The 17,910-nt window shown below is 36.8% G+C and overlaps 1 protein-coding gene across 1 annotated transcript in view; it reads left to right on the top strand.

Annotated features, from left to right (window-relative positions):
• Positions 1–17,910, top strand: part of LOC122814467 (zinc finger protein 91-like) — a 493,609-nt gene that overhangs the window by 118,622 nt on the left and 357,077 nt on the right. The window contains exon 7 of the mRNA XM_044087047.1: positions 1,060–1,112. Coding sequence (XP_043942982.1) covers positions 1,060–1,112 — 53 coding nt within the window. The remainder of the gene's footprint in view (positions 1–1,059; positions 1,113–17,910) is intronic.

Raw genomic sequence — 17,910 nt, 5'->3', positions numbered from 1 at the left:
TAAAATTTCATACTATAAAGAATTAATGACCAAATTTGCATTGGTTTGTAAAGCTTTAAGTGCAATCCATTCATTTTGTGATTAATTACAGTTAACACTTTTTAAATAAAATTAGTAAAGGCATTAGAATAATGTTTAGTCTATAAAAATAATTCATTTTAGTGTTTTGACATGGAGGCATGAAAGAAGAAACAAATTTAATGTTTTATTTCAGCAGGTATATATCCTTCATCCTGTAAACACAGCTACGACTGACAAGAGTCCGTTAGGTCAGATTCCACTTTTTGTATTGTATTTGATTTCACTGAGTGCTGGAAAGTTGCAACTTCCTCACAAACTTCAGCAGTTAATTTTAACAATGTGTTCTCCTGGACAATTTGTTGGCATAAATTTCAGGCTCCATTTGAGTACTTGTAACTCACAGTCTGGCAAAACAGTACCAGACAAGTTAAGTAATTTAGTTTTAAGTTCTTAATTTTTTTCTATTCACCCTGAAACAATACATTGCTGGATAAAATGTGTCAAAACATTACATTATCAATATCTTGGTAGTCTTGGTGTCAGGCAGTGACATATAAGCAAAATATGACTCAATTTCACTGATCAGCCAGGTACAAGGGCTTATAGTTCAAAGATGAATATACAGACAATATGAAGTTGAGTTTAAATGATAAAAACAGGCATTTTTTTCTTGAGCTGTAGCAAAAGAAGGACTAGTTTGCCATTGGTATGAATTAATGAATAGGTGTAGCTCAGCCACATTTACTGTACTTTAATATTTGGGTCTTCGTGTTAATATAAAGTCCTTTAAAATTGGATAGAAGACACTAATTGAATGTGCAGTAGTACATGTAGTACTTTTATGTGACAGCTGAAAGTAAAACATTGTTGATTTTATTTTTCTTCTTTGTTGTAAGGTTTGTTAATTTGATGTGTCTTAAAAATAAAATTATCAGAGTTATAACTCTGTGAATCACAGTTGAACCTTAAAACTACCTGATGAGACCTAGCTCTGATTAATTATACTGTCAAAATTGTTCTGATGTGTTTTTGTAACAGAGTTAATAATGGAAAAAAATACTGCAGAATACAATATTTTAAATGGCAGAAGAGTATGCACTTGCTGTTGTCATTAGGTTATCTGCCTTATTTGTTTAAAAATACTAATAAATATTCTGTTTTAGGTATTGAAAGCATAGAGTGAACTCTAACTTCCAGTCTGCAGCCATCACTTAGGGGGTCTCAGTTATGTCACTCAACAGAGAACCTTCAACTGTGTGCTGAGTCTGAAAAGGGCTGTACCAAACTTCATCTCATGCCTGCATCACAGGTATACTCAAGGCATAACTGCAGCTAGAGCTCTAAGTGCAGTACAAATCATAGCACCCACACAGGGAGGAAACTATATACTGGTGTTGAATGCAGCAAGCGGTGTTCACATAGCAGTAACCTGATATACTATCAGACCATTTGGAGTTTGAATGGAGAAATGATAATTTATCATCAAGTCTTGGTGAGTACCTTCATGAAGTGGACACTGTTTTTCAATGTTTATCAGACTGTGCTGATACATAAACTATATTTTATATAGCATACATCATAGGCAGAAGTAGGTTAAAAAAGATAGCTGGGTGCACAAAACCCAGGATAAAAAAAGTGCCCAATATTGGTAGGCATACCGGTGCCAGGACTGGAAAAAATGACTCTGCAGAATCCTCAAGACACTGAGGCATTCTACAATGGGGCTAGGCCAGACTCAGTGGGAGGATGCCCCCCCCCTCCCCTTGTTGTAGAAGGAAGTTGTAGACTACAAAAAATCTCAAAAACTGATAGGCCAAAAAAGAGCCATAAAGATGATAGAGTGGACTGTTGAGGATAAGAAAGAAATTAAGTATTGTTACAATTATGCAAGAAGCCTAGAATTTTCAGACTGATGGTATATGAAAAGATTAAGAGAGAAATTAGAGGAAATTAAAGTACTTGCACAAGAAAAACTGTCAGAAGCTTCAAATAAAATTGTGTGTTCATTAATACAACAGATTTATGAAAAACATTATATAGACCAAGAACCTTTGGGCCATTTGAAAAAAAAAAAGTGAAGTGATTGAAGAAGTGCAAAAATATAAAGAACAAAGTCTAGAGATTTTTGGAGGGTGTAAAAAAGAAATATGGACATGGGAAAGAAAGAGAGATCTGATATTGTGCAATATTTATGCAAAGGAGAAAGTAAAAAGCAGCCCCAAAATATTTGAAGAGAAATACAGACAAAGGCATCCAGATGTGGAAAATCTCACAATACAAAAAGTAAGATCACAAAGAGGGAACATAGAACAGAAGATTAGTAAAGTAGAAGTTAAAAAAAAATAGTAGCTGACGTTATGGAATACCTGTGAAGTGAAGGATGAAGTGTAGAAGATCGAACACTGGTTATAACACAGCATGATGGAATGAGTTTCTCAAGTAAGGAGAAACAAGAGGAACAGGAGACATCTGAAGAAGAAAAATGGGTAGGGGAAAGAAAAAGAGATTTAATATGATGCAATCTTTTTGCAAAGGAGAAAGCAAAACTAATCAGTACAAAAATAGCAACACCAAAGATATTTCAATAGAAATACAGGCAAAGTCATCCAGATATGGACAATTTTACAAATAAGAAATAAATAAACAAAGAGGAAAAGTGGAAAAGATGATTAGTAATGGAGAAGTTAAAGAAGTACAAACTGAGGTAATGGATTGCCTGCTAAGTGAAGGATTTAGTGTAGAAAATCTAACTCCTATAACATCACAGCAGGACAGAGCAATGGATCCCCAAATTAAGGAGAAACCAGTGGACCAGGAAACATCTGATCAGTTGCCATACGAAGATATTTTGTAGCCTTCCATAGGAAACCAGTGCAAAGGTTCAGGTGGAGCTGCACAGCAAGGGAAGGAGCAGGAAACTGTGACAACTCTGATATAGTCAGTGTTGCAGAGTAATAGGTCAGTGAGTTTCCATATGAAAGAGCAATGAATAACACAGGATGAAACTGAAGAGAATGTGGCACATGAAGATGCTCCAGAACTTTCTCAGGAATGCCTGCAGCAAATGGAGAGCAAAGAATGTGCTTATTTTAGAAGAAAATTATCTAAGAGAAGTTAATTGATTTAATAGAGATGGACAGACATATTACAATCAATGAAAGAAACATATTACAGAAAGTCAATAAAACCCAAAAAGTTAGATGTTTATAAAAGAAATGAACCAACACCAACTTGGGAAAAAGGACAGAACCCAGCTGTAGCCACAGGAACAAAAAATGTATTTCAACACAAAGAATTAAGCACTTTTGTCCAACTCTATCCAGGACTACATCAGAATCTATTAAAGCTAATTAAATTGCACATTTAAATACCTGAGTCACATGACACAGCCCATCCCTAATAAAACCTTACAGACCAACTCTAAAAGCAAAATATTATGAAAGAATGTAAAATAGTTATAAATCTACAAATTATTAAATCCAAACAATTCTAAACATTATAAGATCTCAATTTTATGTTGAATCTTATTTAAATTAAGTTAATATTTCATATTCTTTTATTGATTATTTACTGAAAGATTTGTTTGACCAGGGTTCTGTTAGCTATGAGCTTCTTTTGTTTTTCACGAATTAATATACAACAGTACATGTATCTTTAGTATTTTGTAGATGTACAAGTGTATAGTTGACCCCCCCTGAGCCCAATTGTTAATGCAGGAAAGGCCATAATACAGCCCTTAGCTAAGTATTTGGATGTTAAGCTAAAGGAATGTTGAAAGGATTTTGATCATGTGTGTAGGGATTTGTGGGACTTCCTAAATAAACTTAGGAGTTTACATTTTTCTGAGAATATTATTTTTCTGACTTCTGATGTTGTGAATCTATTTAATGTCATCCCCCATGAACTGGGAATAGAGTGGTTTCACAATTTTTTTGTCATCAAGTTCTAAGTTTAGTAATGATGAGGTGAATGTTATGACCACATTAATGGAGGTTATTTTGAAAAATAATTTTGTGTATTTTGAGGACCAGTATTTTTTTTACAAAAAGGGGGAGGTTGCAATGGGGGCAGCCTGCCTCCCATTTTTTCAAGCATTACTTTGAAGTAGGAGAAGAGGTAGTTATTCAACACTTTCTCTCTACGGCTATGGGCAATGTATGTCCATTTTTGGATGACATATTTATACACTGAAATGAATCCAAGGAGGAGATTATTTGAACAAACTAACAATGCTCTTACAATTTACCTTTTCAAGTGGTAAATGTATTATTAACTATCTGGATGTGGAAATTAGTAAAGATTTTGATAGCAGAAATATGTGAGTAACATCTATAGGAAGCCCACATATTTGTATAGTCTTTTACATTATGCTAGCTGACATCCTGCTCATCAGAAGGGGGGCTTGTAAAAGGGCACCATATTAGACTAACCAGTATGGTATCTAAGGACCATACTTTTTTGATGGAACCTAATAAGCTGGCTGATATGTTGTATGCCAGGAAATATCAAGTTAACTTAGTTCAGAGTATTTCAAATAAAGTTAAAAAGAAAAGAACTGTTGGTATATACCAACCACTTTTATTGTATGAAGAAGATGGGGAGATTGGTAGGATAGGTACCCTTTCACAAGATAATGCTGAATTTGTCAGTTCTTTTATTACCACCTATACTGTGGAATAATTGGACATTATTAATATTTTGAAAAATAATTGGAGCATTTTTTTTCATATTTTGAAGGCATTTTGGATATTATTGGGGAACAACCTAGAATCGTGTTTAGGAGAGGGAAGTCTATTAAGAATTATTTGTAACAAATTGAAGGTATAATATGGGTCTCTAGTTCTAAAATATTTGGAACATATAAATGTGGTGTTTGCCCATGGTGTAAATATATACTTTATGTTAATGGGAGATGTGTAAAAACCTCCTCTCACTGCACCTGTAATTCTGTAGGTTTGGTTTATATTGAGCAGTGTCACGAATGCCCCTGCTTTTATGCGGGCAAGACTCTGCAGAGATTCAGACACCATATATATGATATAGCTCATAAAAACAGTATAATGCTTTATATAAGACATTTGTTGAATTTTCCCACACATAACATTTTGTTCTATGAGATGGATATTATCCACAAAAATCCCAGAGGGGGACCATGGACAGATTTTATAGAACATAAGAGTTAATATGGCAGATTAGACTTAATGCCTATGTGTACCCTGGTTTAAATGATCAGATCTCTATTTCAAGTATTTTAAAATTTAGATCTTATAATGTTTAGAATCTGTATTGTATTATTTTTTATTTGGATTTAAGAATTCATAGATTATTTATAATTATTTCACGTTCTTTCATAATATTTTGTTTTTAGAGTTGGTCTGTATTGTTTTATTAGCGATGGGATGTGTCATGTGACTCAACAATTTTTAAGTACATAAATGTGCAATTTAATTAGCTTTAATAGTTTCTGATGAATTCCTGGATACAGTTGGACGAAAATGCTTAATTCTTTGTGTTGGAATACATTTTTGTTCTCAGTTCTGTCCTTTTTTCCAAGTTGGTGTTGGTTCATATAAAACAAATTAACACAGTAATTAAGACTGTTCATAGAGATTCATGTAATATAACAGAAATAAATAGGATATATTACTGCACAGCTAAATTAATAACAGATAAAGTCTTACCACAGAAACACAGGGCAGAAAGGGAAAGGAAGGGGAGAAATCAGATGCCATCATGGAAGTATCTAATAGAGAAATGTATAAACCAATTAAGACAAAAAGTGTCATTATTATAAGAGTATAGAAGATGGAAAAGCAGGGGCGGCTCATGCTATTGGACTGCAGGACTGCAGCCCCCCCAACTGTAAAAAGAAAAGAAAAAACAAAATAAAAAAGAAAAGAAAAAAAATAATAGCAACTCCCGAAACTCCATGCATGTGTGCTCAGCATTCTCGGAACTCCACCCATATGTGCAGGAATCTGTACTGCTGTTTAACCAGTCCGGATTAGGAAGAAGGCATCAGACTACAGAGAGGCCCAGAAGTCTATGCGATTACAACTGCATAGACTGGAAGGGGATCCGACTGCAGTGTCTGCAGGCTGGATAGCTTGCTCTCACGAGAACGACTTGTATTTCAAACTTAGAATGGATAGCTTGCTGTCTTGCTTGGGGGCTGGGACTTTGAAGCTGCTGCAGAGTGGAGCTGGGACAGACTCCAAGGTGTTTGTAAAGCTAGGATAGACTCCAAACTCAGGTAGCATGAAACTCAGGAAATATACCTGGTGGCTAGAGAATAACTCAGGCTCAAACCCTGTACCTTGGGTGCAGATAGCAAGAGCCTAAATTCCCTACCCACCACTTGCGAAAACTATTCAGATTTTTGCCTCATATTTTTTGTTCTGTTCATTCCTCATAAAATCTGTGTTTTTTCTGGATTTTGCATTCACTAAATAATGACAGGCATTTGAATTTCAGACTTCATATTCTTTAGAAAGTACATGGTAACACAAAACCTTTTATTCTAGCAATTTTCTAAGTTTATAAGATCAGTATTTGAAATTTGTCCCGAATTTGGGAGCTGTATTCCCCCATTATTGACTTTTTCCAGGTTTTTTGTGCCAAGAGTTTGAGAGCTATGGTGAGAACTGAATTCACTGAATATGTTTAGGAACTGCATTCCCCCATTATTGGCTTTGTTCAGGTGTTTTGTGCTAAGAGGTTGAGAGCTGTGGTGAGAATTGAATTTACTAAATTGTACCCATTTAAGTTTCAGTCTTTGGGTCTTTCAGGAAACAGCTTATTTGGCATAGTGGTATGTTGCTCTGACTGTAGTGCACCTGGCCCTGGGTTCAGGACTTGGCAGTGAAATGCATGGTGGTAACACAGCATTTTATTCTAGCTACTTTCCAAGATTATACAAGCAATGTTTAAAATGTGTCCCTGGTTTTTGGGCTTTTGTCCCCCCACCCAATAAATTTTGGCTTTTTCCAGCTTTCTTGTGCTGCAAACTTGAAAGGTACAGTTGAGTGTCAAGTGGATTTTACAAGGAGCTGAGAGGTTCAGGGGAAGAGAAGTTTAGTTCTGCTTATGCTGAGTCTGCTTGGATTGTTAATAGCACAACGGGTAGTGTACTTGCTTTTGATGCAGAAGGCTCTAGGTTCTACTCACACAGCATGTAGATGCATTGATGATATTGTATTGTGTTGTACTTTTAAAGGGGGTGGATGCTTCAGTCCTGAGAATATCCCCTTTGGCGGCGATACCTAGTAACTATGAACCTGTTATCAGTTTCCCATCCATTCCCTATTGCAATATTACTAGCTTATCATTTTTTTAATGTAACATAGACAATTTATAGGGCAACAGGCACTTTATTTGTAGATCAAACAATAAAATATAAAGTTGTTTGCTAGCAGTACCTTCTTTATTAGTTACAGATCTCCTTAACGTGGAATTATTTAGATGACTTTTACTTCTGTAGAGATTGTGCATATTTACAGATAATGGAAGATCGTAGAAGTTTGAGTAGACTTTTATGTTGGAAATGTTCTGAATTAGGCAGTTTTGTCATTATTGGTGCATGCATTTTGTTTCATTGTTTAGTGGAAAAATATTCAAAACAATACATTTAAAATGCCGTCTAACAACTGTACTATATTATACAAGGAATATAAATTTAATACAATCAGGAAGGTGTATTAAAGAACACATGTATGTTTCATGTGCAAGGGGCCTATGATTTGAAAACAGCCCAAAGTTAATCTTTATCTGACACTGGCCAGATGTATTTTCTTTGAAGGTAGGTTTCAATGCTGTTTCAATGAATGTGAGTTACAAGGGCAGAGAAGTTTTAATGCTGTCTGTTTTCATTGTGAGACTGCATTGGTTTGTTTAGAAGATGTATATTAGTGTTTATGCTGTAAAATATAAAATAAAACTTTTAAATGAAATCCAAATCATTGTAGAAGTAAAGGAGTATGCACATTCCAGTGTTTATGGTAAATGGGACAAAATAGCCTAGTAATGGGAAATTGGAATGGCTGCAGGGGTGAGGCCCCATTCGACCATGATGTTGTGAGGGGGGAAGGGCAGCAAACTCAAAGACAGCCCCGGCTGAACTATACTTCTCAACTGTCCTGATTTTCACAGAATGAATAGATTTTTGCTTCTTATTTTTGGTTTGTTCCTCATAAAATTTGTGGTTTTCTGGCAAATCATTTAGGACTGAAGTCACTAAATAATGACAAACTTGAGTTTCAGACTTCATACCCTTCAGAAAAATGCATGATAGAGCAAGACCTGTTATTTTATCAACTGTCTATAAGTTTATACAAGAGCAATTTTTAGTACTGTTTGTATGTTCCCCCAATATATTTGGCCTTGTCCAGATTTCTTTCATTAAGAGGTTTAGAGGTACACACAAATAAATCACTTATAGAATTAAGTATATCCAAACCCCTCAACTGTCCTCGATTTTGGCTCAAAATGTTGCTCTTCCCCAGTAATCCCTCCACAAAATTGCAATTTTGGAAAAAAACGTTGAGAGTTTACAATTAATAAATAATTGTAATGATCGGAGTTATAGATTACTTTTATTTCAAAAATGCATGTAGACTTTCTTATTTTGTCAGATGCTCAACTTAACAGTACTGATATTAAAAAAGTATCCCTTATTTGACAGATTTCCAGCTGTATTGTGTGGCTATTTTATATTTTTGCATCATATTTTTGGCCATTTTTCATTAAATTGTGGTTTTCTGGCAAATTAGTGGAAGATCATTAAAGATTGAAGTTAGAAAATAATGGAATACATTTGAGTTTCAGATTTCATACCCTTCAGAAAATTCATACTAATGCAAAACCTACTATTCTGTTATCTTTCTAAGTTTATAAGAGCAGTATTTAAAAATTGTCCTTATTTTTGGGCCTTTGTCCCACCTCTTTTTATGGCTTTGTCCAGATTTCTTGCTCTGAGGTTGAGAGATATGACAAATGTGTCAGAGCCATCACCATCAGCCAGAGACTTTTCAAATTGTGACATACTTCTTGCACCCCACTCCCCCATGTAGTGACTCTCGATGTGTCCAAGCAAGGTAAGGAGCAGTTATGCAGTGCAAGTATGCAGAGTATCCCTCCATCCAAGGTAGACACAAGTACTACAGTGGCTTTTCATCTGTCCTTGATTTTCCAGAATGTTCTGTTTTTCTGTCATATTTTTATACTGTTGATTTATGCTTCTTATTATTGAGAAAATGCATGTTGCAGTGCCTATTGCTCTTTGTTTAAGTAGCAATGCTTTAATGACCATCAGGTAAGCTTGTCTGAGATTGTAAGATGGAAGTAAGCTTTAATAAGCATACTGTTAAAGAATTACCAATATTGAAAGCCTTTTTGTTGTTGCCATGCAGAGAATATTTACATAACTAGATAACATATAAGCCTTAGGTATTGAAATCCATATGACAGTATTTGTAAAAGAGGACAGGATTACAGTATTTTCAGAAGCTCATTACATTTGTTGGAGACTTGCAGTCATTTTTGCAGGCTTTACCCGTAAACTAAACAGAATGCCAATCTATCATGCATGGTCCATAACCTGTGCAGTAATCCTTTAAGCAATTTATCTTGAGCTTGTTTCTTGTTTGCTGTTCAGTTTTTACTTTGATCATGTTTTCCCCATGAAACAAGTAGATAGTTGTTGTCAGGCAGCAGGTCTTTTTTGGATAAGAAACATTTTTACAAGTGGGGGTATCACTGAGATTGCTACTTTCAGCATGCTACCTTTATAAAGCTGAATATAAATTATAATTAGAGCTGCAGCGCAAGGAGAAGTGGTTTGGTTTGGGTTGAGTGCTGCTTGTTTTTTTATACTTGATTTTGACTGGCATTCCCGTAATGTATTTAAAATGTAATTTATTTTTCATGCCTCACAACCCTTTTGTTTCCATCTAGATATTAAGTTGTCATGTAGCTAATGCATTGAAATATTTTTCTTCTACACTTCATTTTGTCTTGATTGGACTCTCATAATGATGGTTTGGCACCCAGGGCAACGTATTTAATTAAAGTCCTAGTTTTTGTGGTTTTGATCATAGCCCCACCCCTTTTTGTTTGGCCACACCCTTTCGGCTGTCTCCTGCAGCCCCCTTTGATTTGAAGTCACCAGCCACCACTAGGGAAAAGATAAATAGAAATACTCAGAAAGATGTGATAAAAACAATGTGCAGTATCAGAACAGACCAGACCAGGATCTGTCATGTACTATCATAAATAATAAACTAAAAATATTAGCACAGGTAGAAAAACTTAGAAGATATGTAGGAAAAGTACAAAATAAGCAATTTATTAATGACACAAAAGGTTTTATAGACAATTGGGAAACAAAACAAAATGAATTGAATCGCCACCAAAAAAAGAAGAACTAGATACATTTTGGAGAAATATCTATGAAGAACCTGTGGAACATAACAAAGATGCTAAATGGATAAAAGAAGTAAAAGAAAAAACATGAAATTGGAATACACAAAATATGAAATGGGTGAAGTAACGGCTAGACAGATTCAAACAAAGGTAAGAAAAGCTCCTAATTGCAAACCCCAGGCCCAAATGCAGTATCTAACTTTTGGCTAAAAGTAACATCTTTATATAAAGATTTATACATGAGTAAGAACTATTTGTATGTGCAACCCTAAATGACACCATCCTGATTAACAACAGGAAAAACAATATTTCTACTCAAGATTGAACCTGTAAGTTGCCCTAAAAACCATAGACCAATAACTTGCCTTACTATACACTGGAATTGGTGCTGACGGAGTTTATAGTAATTTAGAAGAAAACTCAGTCATGGCAATGTAACAAAAGAAAGTCATATGGAGCAAGGGATCATTTTTTGTTAAAGTCATAATGAGAACTGTAAAAAGGGGAAGAATCTAAGAATGGCATGGATAGCTGACAAAAAGGCATTTGAAAGTATTCCACATTCATGGATAAAAGAGTACTTAAAATGTATAAGATACATTCTACACTGATTGATTACATTACAGCATCCATGAAACAGTGGCAAACTACTCTGCAGTTAAGCCGTGGTAAAGGACAAATTATTATTCCAGGGAAAAAAAAATTCAAAGGGGGATATTCCAGGGTGAGTCTGTCACCGCTACTCTTTTGTCTTGCCCTTAAACCATTAAGCTGTCTCCTTAACAGACTAGGTCATGTCTATAATTTGGCTCCCAGAAAATAATAAAGTTAAAGAACTGCTGATCTTCTTTTTCTGGATGATTTAAAACTGTATAGTTCATCAGATGAGGAACTGAAGGTGGTCACAATTTTTTCAGTTGATATAAGAATGTCATTTGGTCTTGATAAATGTGCAAAAGCAACCTTTAAAGCAGGAAAGCTGCAACACCAAGAAAACAGCCTGGGATAGGAATGTGATGTAAAGGAAATCGAACAATAGAGAGTGTGTAAATATTTGGTAACTGATGAAGGATCAACAATAAAACAAGAACAGATGTGAATAAAACCTGGTAAAGAATATCTTAGAGGAAAACTAAAATTAATGTTGAACATGGTGATAACATCTAGGAACAAAGTCCACGCTATAAACCAGTTTACTCTTCCTGTTGTAACGTATAGCTTTGGAGTGACTGTCTCAAAAAGGTGTTGGATTGTTTGGACAGGAAAACAAGGATGCTTCATGGCTATCAAATGATTTATAAAATTCAGTGTATACCAAAACTATATATTCCTCATTCTGAAGGAAGTCTGAGTCTTATCAAAATGGATTATATATATAGATCTGTAATCGTAGGACTGCATACATGTCTGTTGACCCAAATGTAGTGAAAGTTTTAAAACATGATAAGAATAAGTCTAAGATGACTTCCCTGCTTAGTTTAGCAGAAGCATATTGGCATCAAGCAGGAATGGAAATAAATCCAGAAGTAGATAAAAATCAGGGTGCAACTCAATGTGCCAAACAGAGTTACGAATAAAAGAGGAAGGAGTAGCAATAATGTACTCTGAACAACTCTCCCTCTCCCCTCTATCAGTCTCATTTCCCAATTTTCATCCTGCTGAAATACTCATAGTAAACTGCAAATTTAGTAATTAAAAAAGCTAGCTATAGCTTCCATTTATATCCCTCCAGGAAACAACATCCCTACCCTTGAAAAATTCCTCATCTGATTCTCAAAAACCATTTCCTACGAAACTGTAATACTGGGAGATGCTAACATTGATTAGGAAATGATTTTCACTGACCCCCTCAACTTCAGCATTAACCTTTATGGCTTCACCCAACTTATCACTAACCCAACCTGACTGAACAAATGCACAAATACCATCTCCACACTAGACTGGATACTTACATCCAGTCCAGTCCTAATATATACCAAGCCCCCTGTACACTACCTGATACCTTAAGCGATCATCTTCCCACCTCTATCCAGTGGCACACCCTCCAATCATATAAATCACACCGTTACATAGAATGTTACAAACACGCTAATTTCAACCCAAATTCCTTTAACCAAACATTGTCCTCAATCAGCTGGTCATTTCTCCATCACCTCGCCCTGGAAGAAGCTACTTTAAAATTCAGCAGCATCTTCCTATACACCCTGAACTCCCTGGCTCCCATTAGGAAAATAAGAATGAAATCTAACTGTGCTCCATGGCTTACACACTCTACTCACTCTTATGTACAAGACAGACAACACGTGGAAATACTCGCTAAAAACTAAATCCCCCTTCCACCTTCAAAAATACAAGGAACTCCACAAGTTAACCAAAAAACAGGTTAACTATGACAAGGAAAACATCTACCAAAAGCCACTAACTCCCAATGAAATCCCAAAAAATTCTGGCATGCAGTCAAAAATTACTTCATCCAGACAAACCCTCTACACCTAGCCCCTGCCCCAATAGCTCTGACATTGATACTGCCACCTTTCTCAACACCTTCTTTACCAATACTATCAAAAACCTCTCTCAAAAATGACACCATCTATAACACAACCATGCTCTCTCTAACTGCCCACCCAACCCCCTTCTCATTAAAGCCTGTCCCCACCACATACTTAAAATCATGCTTCAGCAAACCCAAGCCTTGTTCTTCATCTGCCGACAATCTACCCCATCTTCCTGATAATAGATGCTACCTCTATTGCTTACCCTATCTTCATTCTAATCAATAGATCCATTCAAGTTTTCATAGTACCTGATACATGGAAGAAGTTCTACACCATACTCATGCGCACTGTTGGGCTCTACTCCAACTTCAGACCTATAGCTATTCTGTCTCCCCTATCAAAAGTTCTGGAGAAGTGTATACTCAAACTACTAGATTATCTTCTCCAAGAAAATCTGTTAATGCCTACACAACACAGCTTTTGCCCTAACTACAGCACAGCCACTGCTCTACTGTCTTTCACACAGGCCATCACCAAAAACAGAAGCAACAACAGACATGCCTCCTGCCTATTCCTTGACCTCTCTAAGGCATTCAACACTCTCTCATAACAAACTTCTGATTAACTTTCTGACCTCAACCTTTCCAACTCATCTATTTCAGCTCACTGTTCTGCACTGAACAGAAGTGGCTCTGCTTTGTGATTTTTGATTGACCCATATGCCGGTATATGTGCCAATCAGAAATCACAAAGCAGAGGCTGTTTCACTGGGATTTTAAAAGGCAGCGCAGAACTTGGGATAGGGCTGCTGATCCCGGGACAGTCCTGCTCAAATAGGGATGTCTGGGACCCCTGATTCTATGTAACTGTAACATTTTGTCTTTGTTTTTCCGAGGTACAGGCAAACATAGGAGGATTGTGGCTGACAAAGTTCGCAGATGACTGCAAACTGGACGCCATAATTGATACTCCAGCGGACACAAACATCCTTCAGAGAAGCCTCATAGAAATGGATAATTGGTGCCAGAGCCATGGCCTTAAGCTGAACGCCAAACAATGTATAGTCATACCCTTTGGGAAAAACAAGGTACTGACAAATTACCACATAGGTGGTAATTCATTAAGTACGGAAGAGGTAATCAGGGACCTTGGGACCCAGGTTGACAGTAACCTCTCATTTGACACTCACATTGCCAAAGTGGTTAGGAAGACCTTCTATATTGCCCACCTTATCATGAAGGGTTTCACATCTAGATCAAGAGAGGTCATTGTGCCCCTGTACTCTTCTCTTATCAGGCCAATGATTGAGTACAATGCCCCATTTGGGATGCATCTCACCCGACACCTGCAGCAGTTGGAAAGACCCCAAAAGTTCCTCACCAAGAAGATAAAGGGTCTTAAACATATGTCATATGCTGCCCGACTGAAAAAACTCCAGCTCTTTTCAGTCGCATACCTACTCAGAGGTGATCTGTGCTTGACGTACAAGGCCATGTCCAATCCGAAATTAATGGACATGCTCCACCTCAGAAAATCCAAATCCATCAGAGCCACGAGAACAAGAGACTTAAACCTCAACACAGAAATAAATAGGACGTGCTGGAGGGACAGATTCATAACCCAGAGGCTCCCTACACTCTGGAACAGAATCCCAGTCCATGTTAGGCAGAGCCCCTCACTGACTCTATTCAAGAGAAATCTCGACGAGTGGATGAGAGATCGTAGGTTTACCCCGGGGGTCATCTCTGTGTCACTACTAGACAGAGGCACAGTAAACTAAATCCTAAAAGGGCATAGTATTTTCATCCTAAGGGGTGGTGAAAGCCACACACACTCTGGCTAGGCTTATAAATGCCCTAGGGCAGATAGCCTAGTACGAACCTATGAACCTATACTTTTATAGTTGTAACTGTTTTACTTGTATTGCTGGAGTTTTTCTCCCTGACTCTCTGCTCAAAAAGGGCTGCTGCCCAGTCAGACTAACCTGGTCAACAAATGTCAAAATAAACAAAATAAATAAAACAAAAGAAAGAAAGGTGAAGGATCAGATGAAAAGGCAAGAAATGTGGAAAATGCATAAATATAGTTGCAAGTATACAAAACTCATGGTACAGCCTCATGTTGATCAGGACTGAATGCAGGAATGGCTAAGGAGAGGTGAATTTAAACCAAAACATGAAAAGTTAATATTGGCAGCCCTAGGTAGTGGGCTTATATACAAGCTGGTTTACAAAGTCCATTAAACATGTGGGAGAAACAGACAAATATAGGTTTTGTAAAAACAGAATTGGAAACAGTCACACATCTTTAGTAACGAAATCATGAATAGAAATAAAGACTGGTCATCTTGGAAAACCAATAAAAACCCTAAGGATCAACTTGTATATAAATAGCTAAGAAATGATACTAAGAAGTCTATAATGTTTGACAAAAAAGACTGTTACTGTAACCTGCAGCATAAACATCAAAATTGACCACAAAAATTTTGGTTCAGCTTAAACAATCTTCTAAAGCCAGGTAATACTACTACCCCTCCCCCTGCATCTATCCTCCAAAAACCTCCAGAAAATATTGCCAACACCTTCAACACCTTCTTTATGGAAACTATACAATCCCTTGCCAACCAACTAGGCCCCAACAACCTAAACCCTATTAACCCCATATCCAATACCCAACCATCCTATAACTTTCAACCTGTACCAACAGCATTTATCTGATCCTTAATCAAGAAACTGAAACCCACCACCCTTTCAGCAGACCTAGTCCCGGCTGGATATCTTCGAAAGGCTGCAAATGCAATAGCGTATCCTATCTCAATATTAATTAACAGAACCATCTCTGAAGCATATATCCCCTCCATCTGGAAAATTTCCCCATGTAATTCGTCTCCATAAAGAGGGTAACTCCACTGATATATCAAATTACCGTCCCATCGCCATGCTGTCCCCTCTGGCTAAAATTATGAAAAAATGCATCCACAAGCAACTCCTTCATTACGTCAATTTGCACAATCTCCTAGCTCCCTCCCAGCATGGATTTAGACCCCACCATAGTACCACCACAGCCCTTCTATCAGACAATAAATCAAATCCATAATAATAATACCCCCTCCTCTGCTGTCTTTCATGACCTATCTAAGGCATTTGATATGGTAAACCACCAGCTACTCATTCAAACACTAAAACCTCTTGCCATAGACAGCCTAGCAATATGCTGGTTTCAGTCCTACCTAAGTGGCAGACAACAAGCTGTGCTATGGAAGGACAGCCTTTCTTCCCTACTGCCAGTCACCCTTGGAGTTCCTCAAGGGTCTATACTAGGCCCTCCCCTATTTTCCATCTTCATTAATGATCTTCATACAGTCATCCCCAAAGTAACCTGCATTCAATATGCAGATGACTCTACCCTAATCTGTTCTGCCACCTCCCCATTAGACCTGCAGACCTTAACCCAAAATACTTTCAATGTAGTAGAAAACTGGCTCACTGACAGGCGTCTTCTGTTGACTCCAAATAAAGAAATATATTACTCTTCACCCCCACCCAGAAAGCTACACTCCCATCATTTACCATAACATCTAATAATGGCACAATAATTTTCCTAGAAAGCAATACAAAACTATTAGGTGTAATTTTTGACAATAACCTTAAGTTTGACGCTCACATTGACAAAACCATTAAAACAGTCAACAAAAAGCTAGGATCTCTATATAGAATTAAGGCATTTCTAACCCCAACTGCTAGGACAGTTATTGCCCTAACACATTTACTTTCAACTCTTCTTTATGCCTCCCCAATCTATACAAAACTGAGTAAATCTAACCTCAATAGCTGCTACAACACCATAGCCAGATTTGTCACAGGCTCAGCATATACAACCCACTACTGTATTAACCTACGATCTCTAGGCTGGCTAGAGTTTCCCTCTCAAATCCAGTATAATCAATTGATAATAGCCCACAAAGTCCTCCATCAGCCCGACCCATACTCAAAAATATAATTACCCCTTACAGTAACCAAAAAACTTTCCGGTCTTCTGACAAAATACTGGCACAAACTGTTAAATCTAAAAACTCAGCAGGTGACTCATTGTTTTGCAACTCTGTTGGAACAATCTGGAATCAGCTCCCTGCTGAACTTGCAGCAAACCAGACTATTAACCAATTTGAAACATCTCTCAAAAAATTCCTAAAAAGTCGCTGGCTGTGCCCCTGTACCAGCTCTGACTAACCAGCTTACCACTCTCTTCACTACCTGGCTGTCTGTAAAATAGTCAGTGTTTCAGACTTGGTCTCATTCTCATATGTATTGTACTACTGAATCTCTCTTCACTACCAGGCTGTCTGTAAAATAGTCAGTGTTTCAGACTTAGTCTCATTCTCATATGTATTGTACTACTGAATCTCTCTTCACTACCTGGTTATCTGTAAAATAGTCAGTGTTTCAGACTTAGTCTCATTCTCATATGTATTGTACTACTGAATCTCTCTTCACTACCTGGCTATCTGTAAAATAGTCAGTGTTTCAGACAGTCTCATTCTCATATGTATCGTACTACTGAATCTCTCTTCACTACCTGGCTATCTGTAAAATAGTCAGTGTTTCAGACTTAGTCTCATTCTCATATGTATTTTACTACTGAATGACATGCTACCTTTTTCAGCCTTGTACCGCTAAAAATGTCTAAGTTTGAAAAAGAAAACTACAATGTTAACTTTAAGTATGTATGTATTCCAAGTATGCATATAATCCTATAATTCTGTACTGGTATCTATATGTGACTGTATAAAATTGCTACTGTTTAACTCTTATGTAACTATCCACATGTGCTTTTCTCCCCAGGCCTCCGCTGAAAATGGACCTGTGTCCAGTCAGACTATCCCGGTTAACAAATGTAAAATAAATAAAATAAATAAATAAATCTTGTTACTGGTTGTGATATACTAATGGCAGGAGGACTGCATACTGAAAGGCAT

This window comes from Protopterus annectens, chromosome 10.part0 (genome assembly GCF_019279795.1).
Source record: "Protopterus annectens isolate FY-2018-M chromosome 10.part0, PAN1.0, whole genome shotgun sequence".
Taxonomy (NCBI): Eukaryota; Metazoa; Chordata; order Ceratodontiformes; family Protopteridae; genus Protopterus; species Protopterus annectens.
The sequence above is the reverse complement of the archived record's forward strand: the minus strand, read 5'-3'. Positions and strand labels throughout refer to the sequence as shown.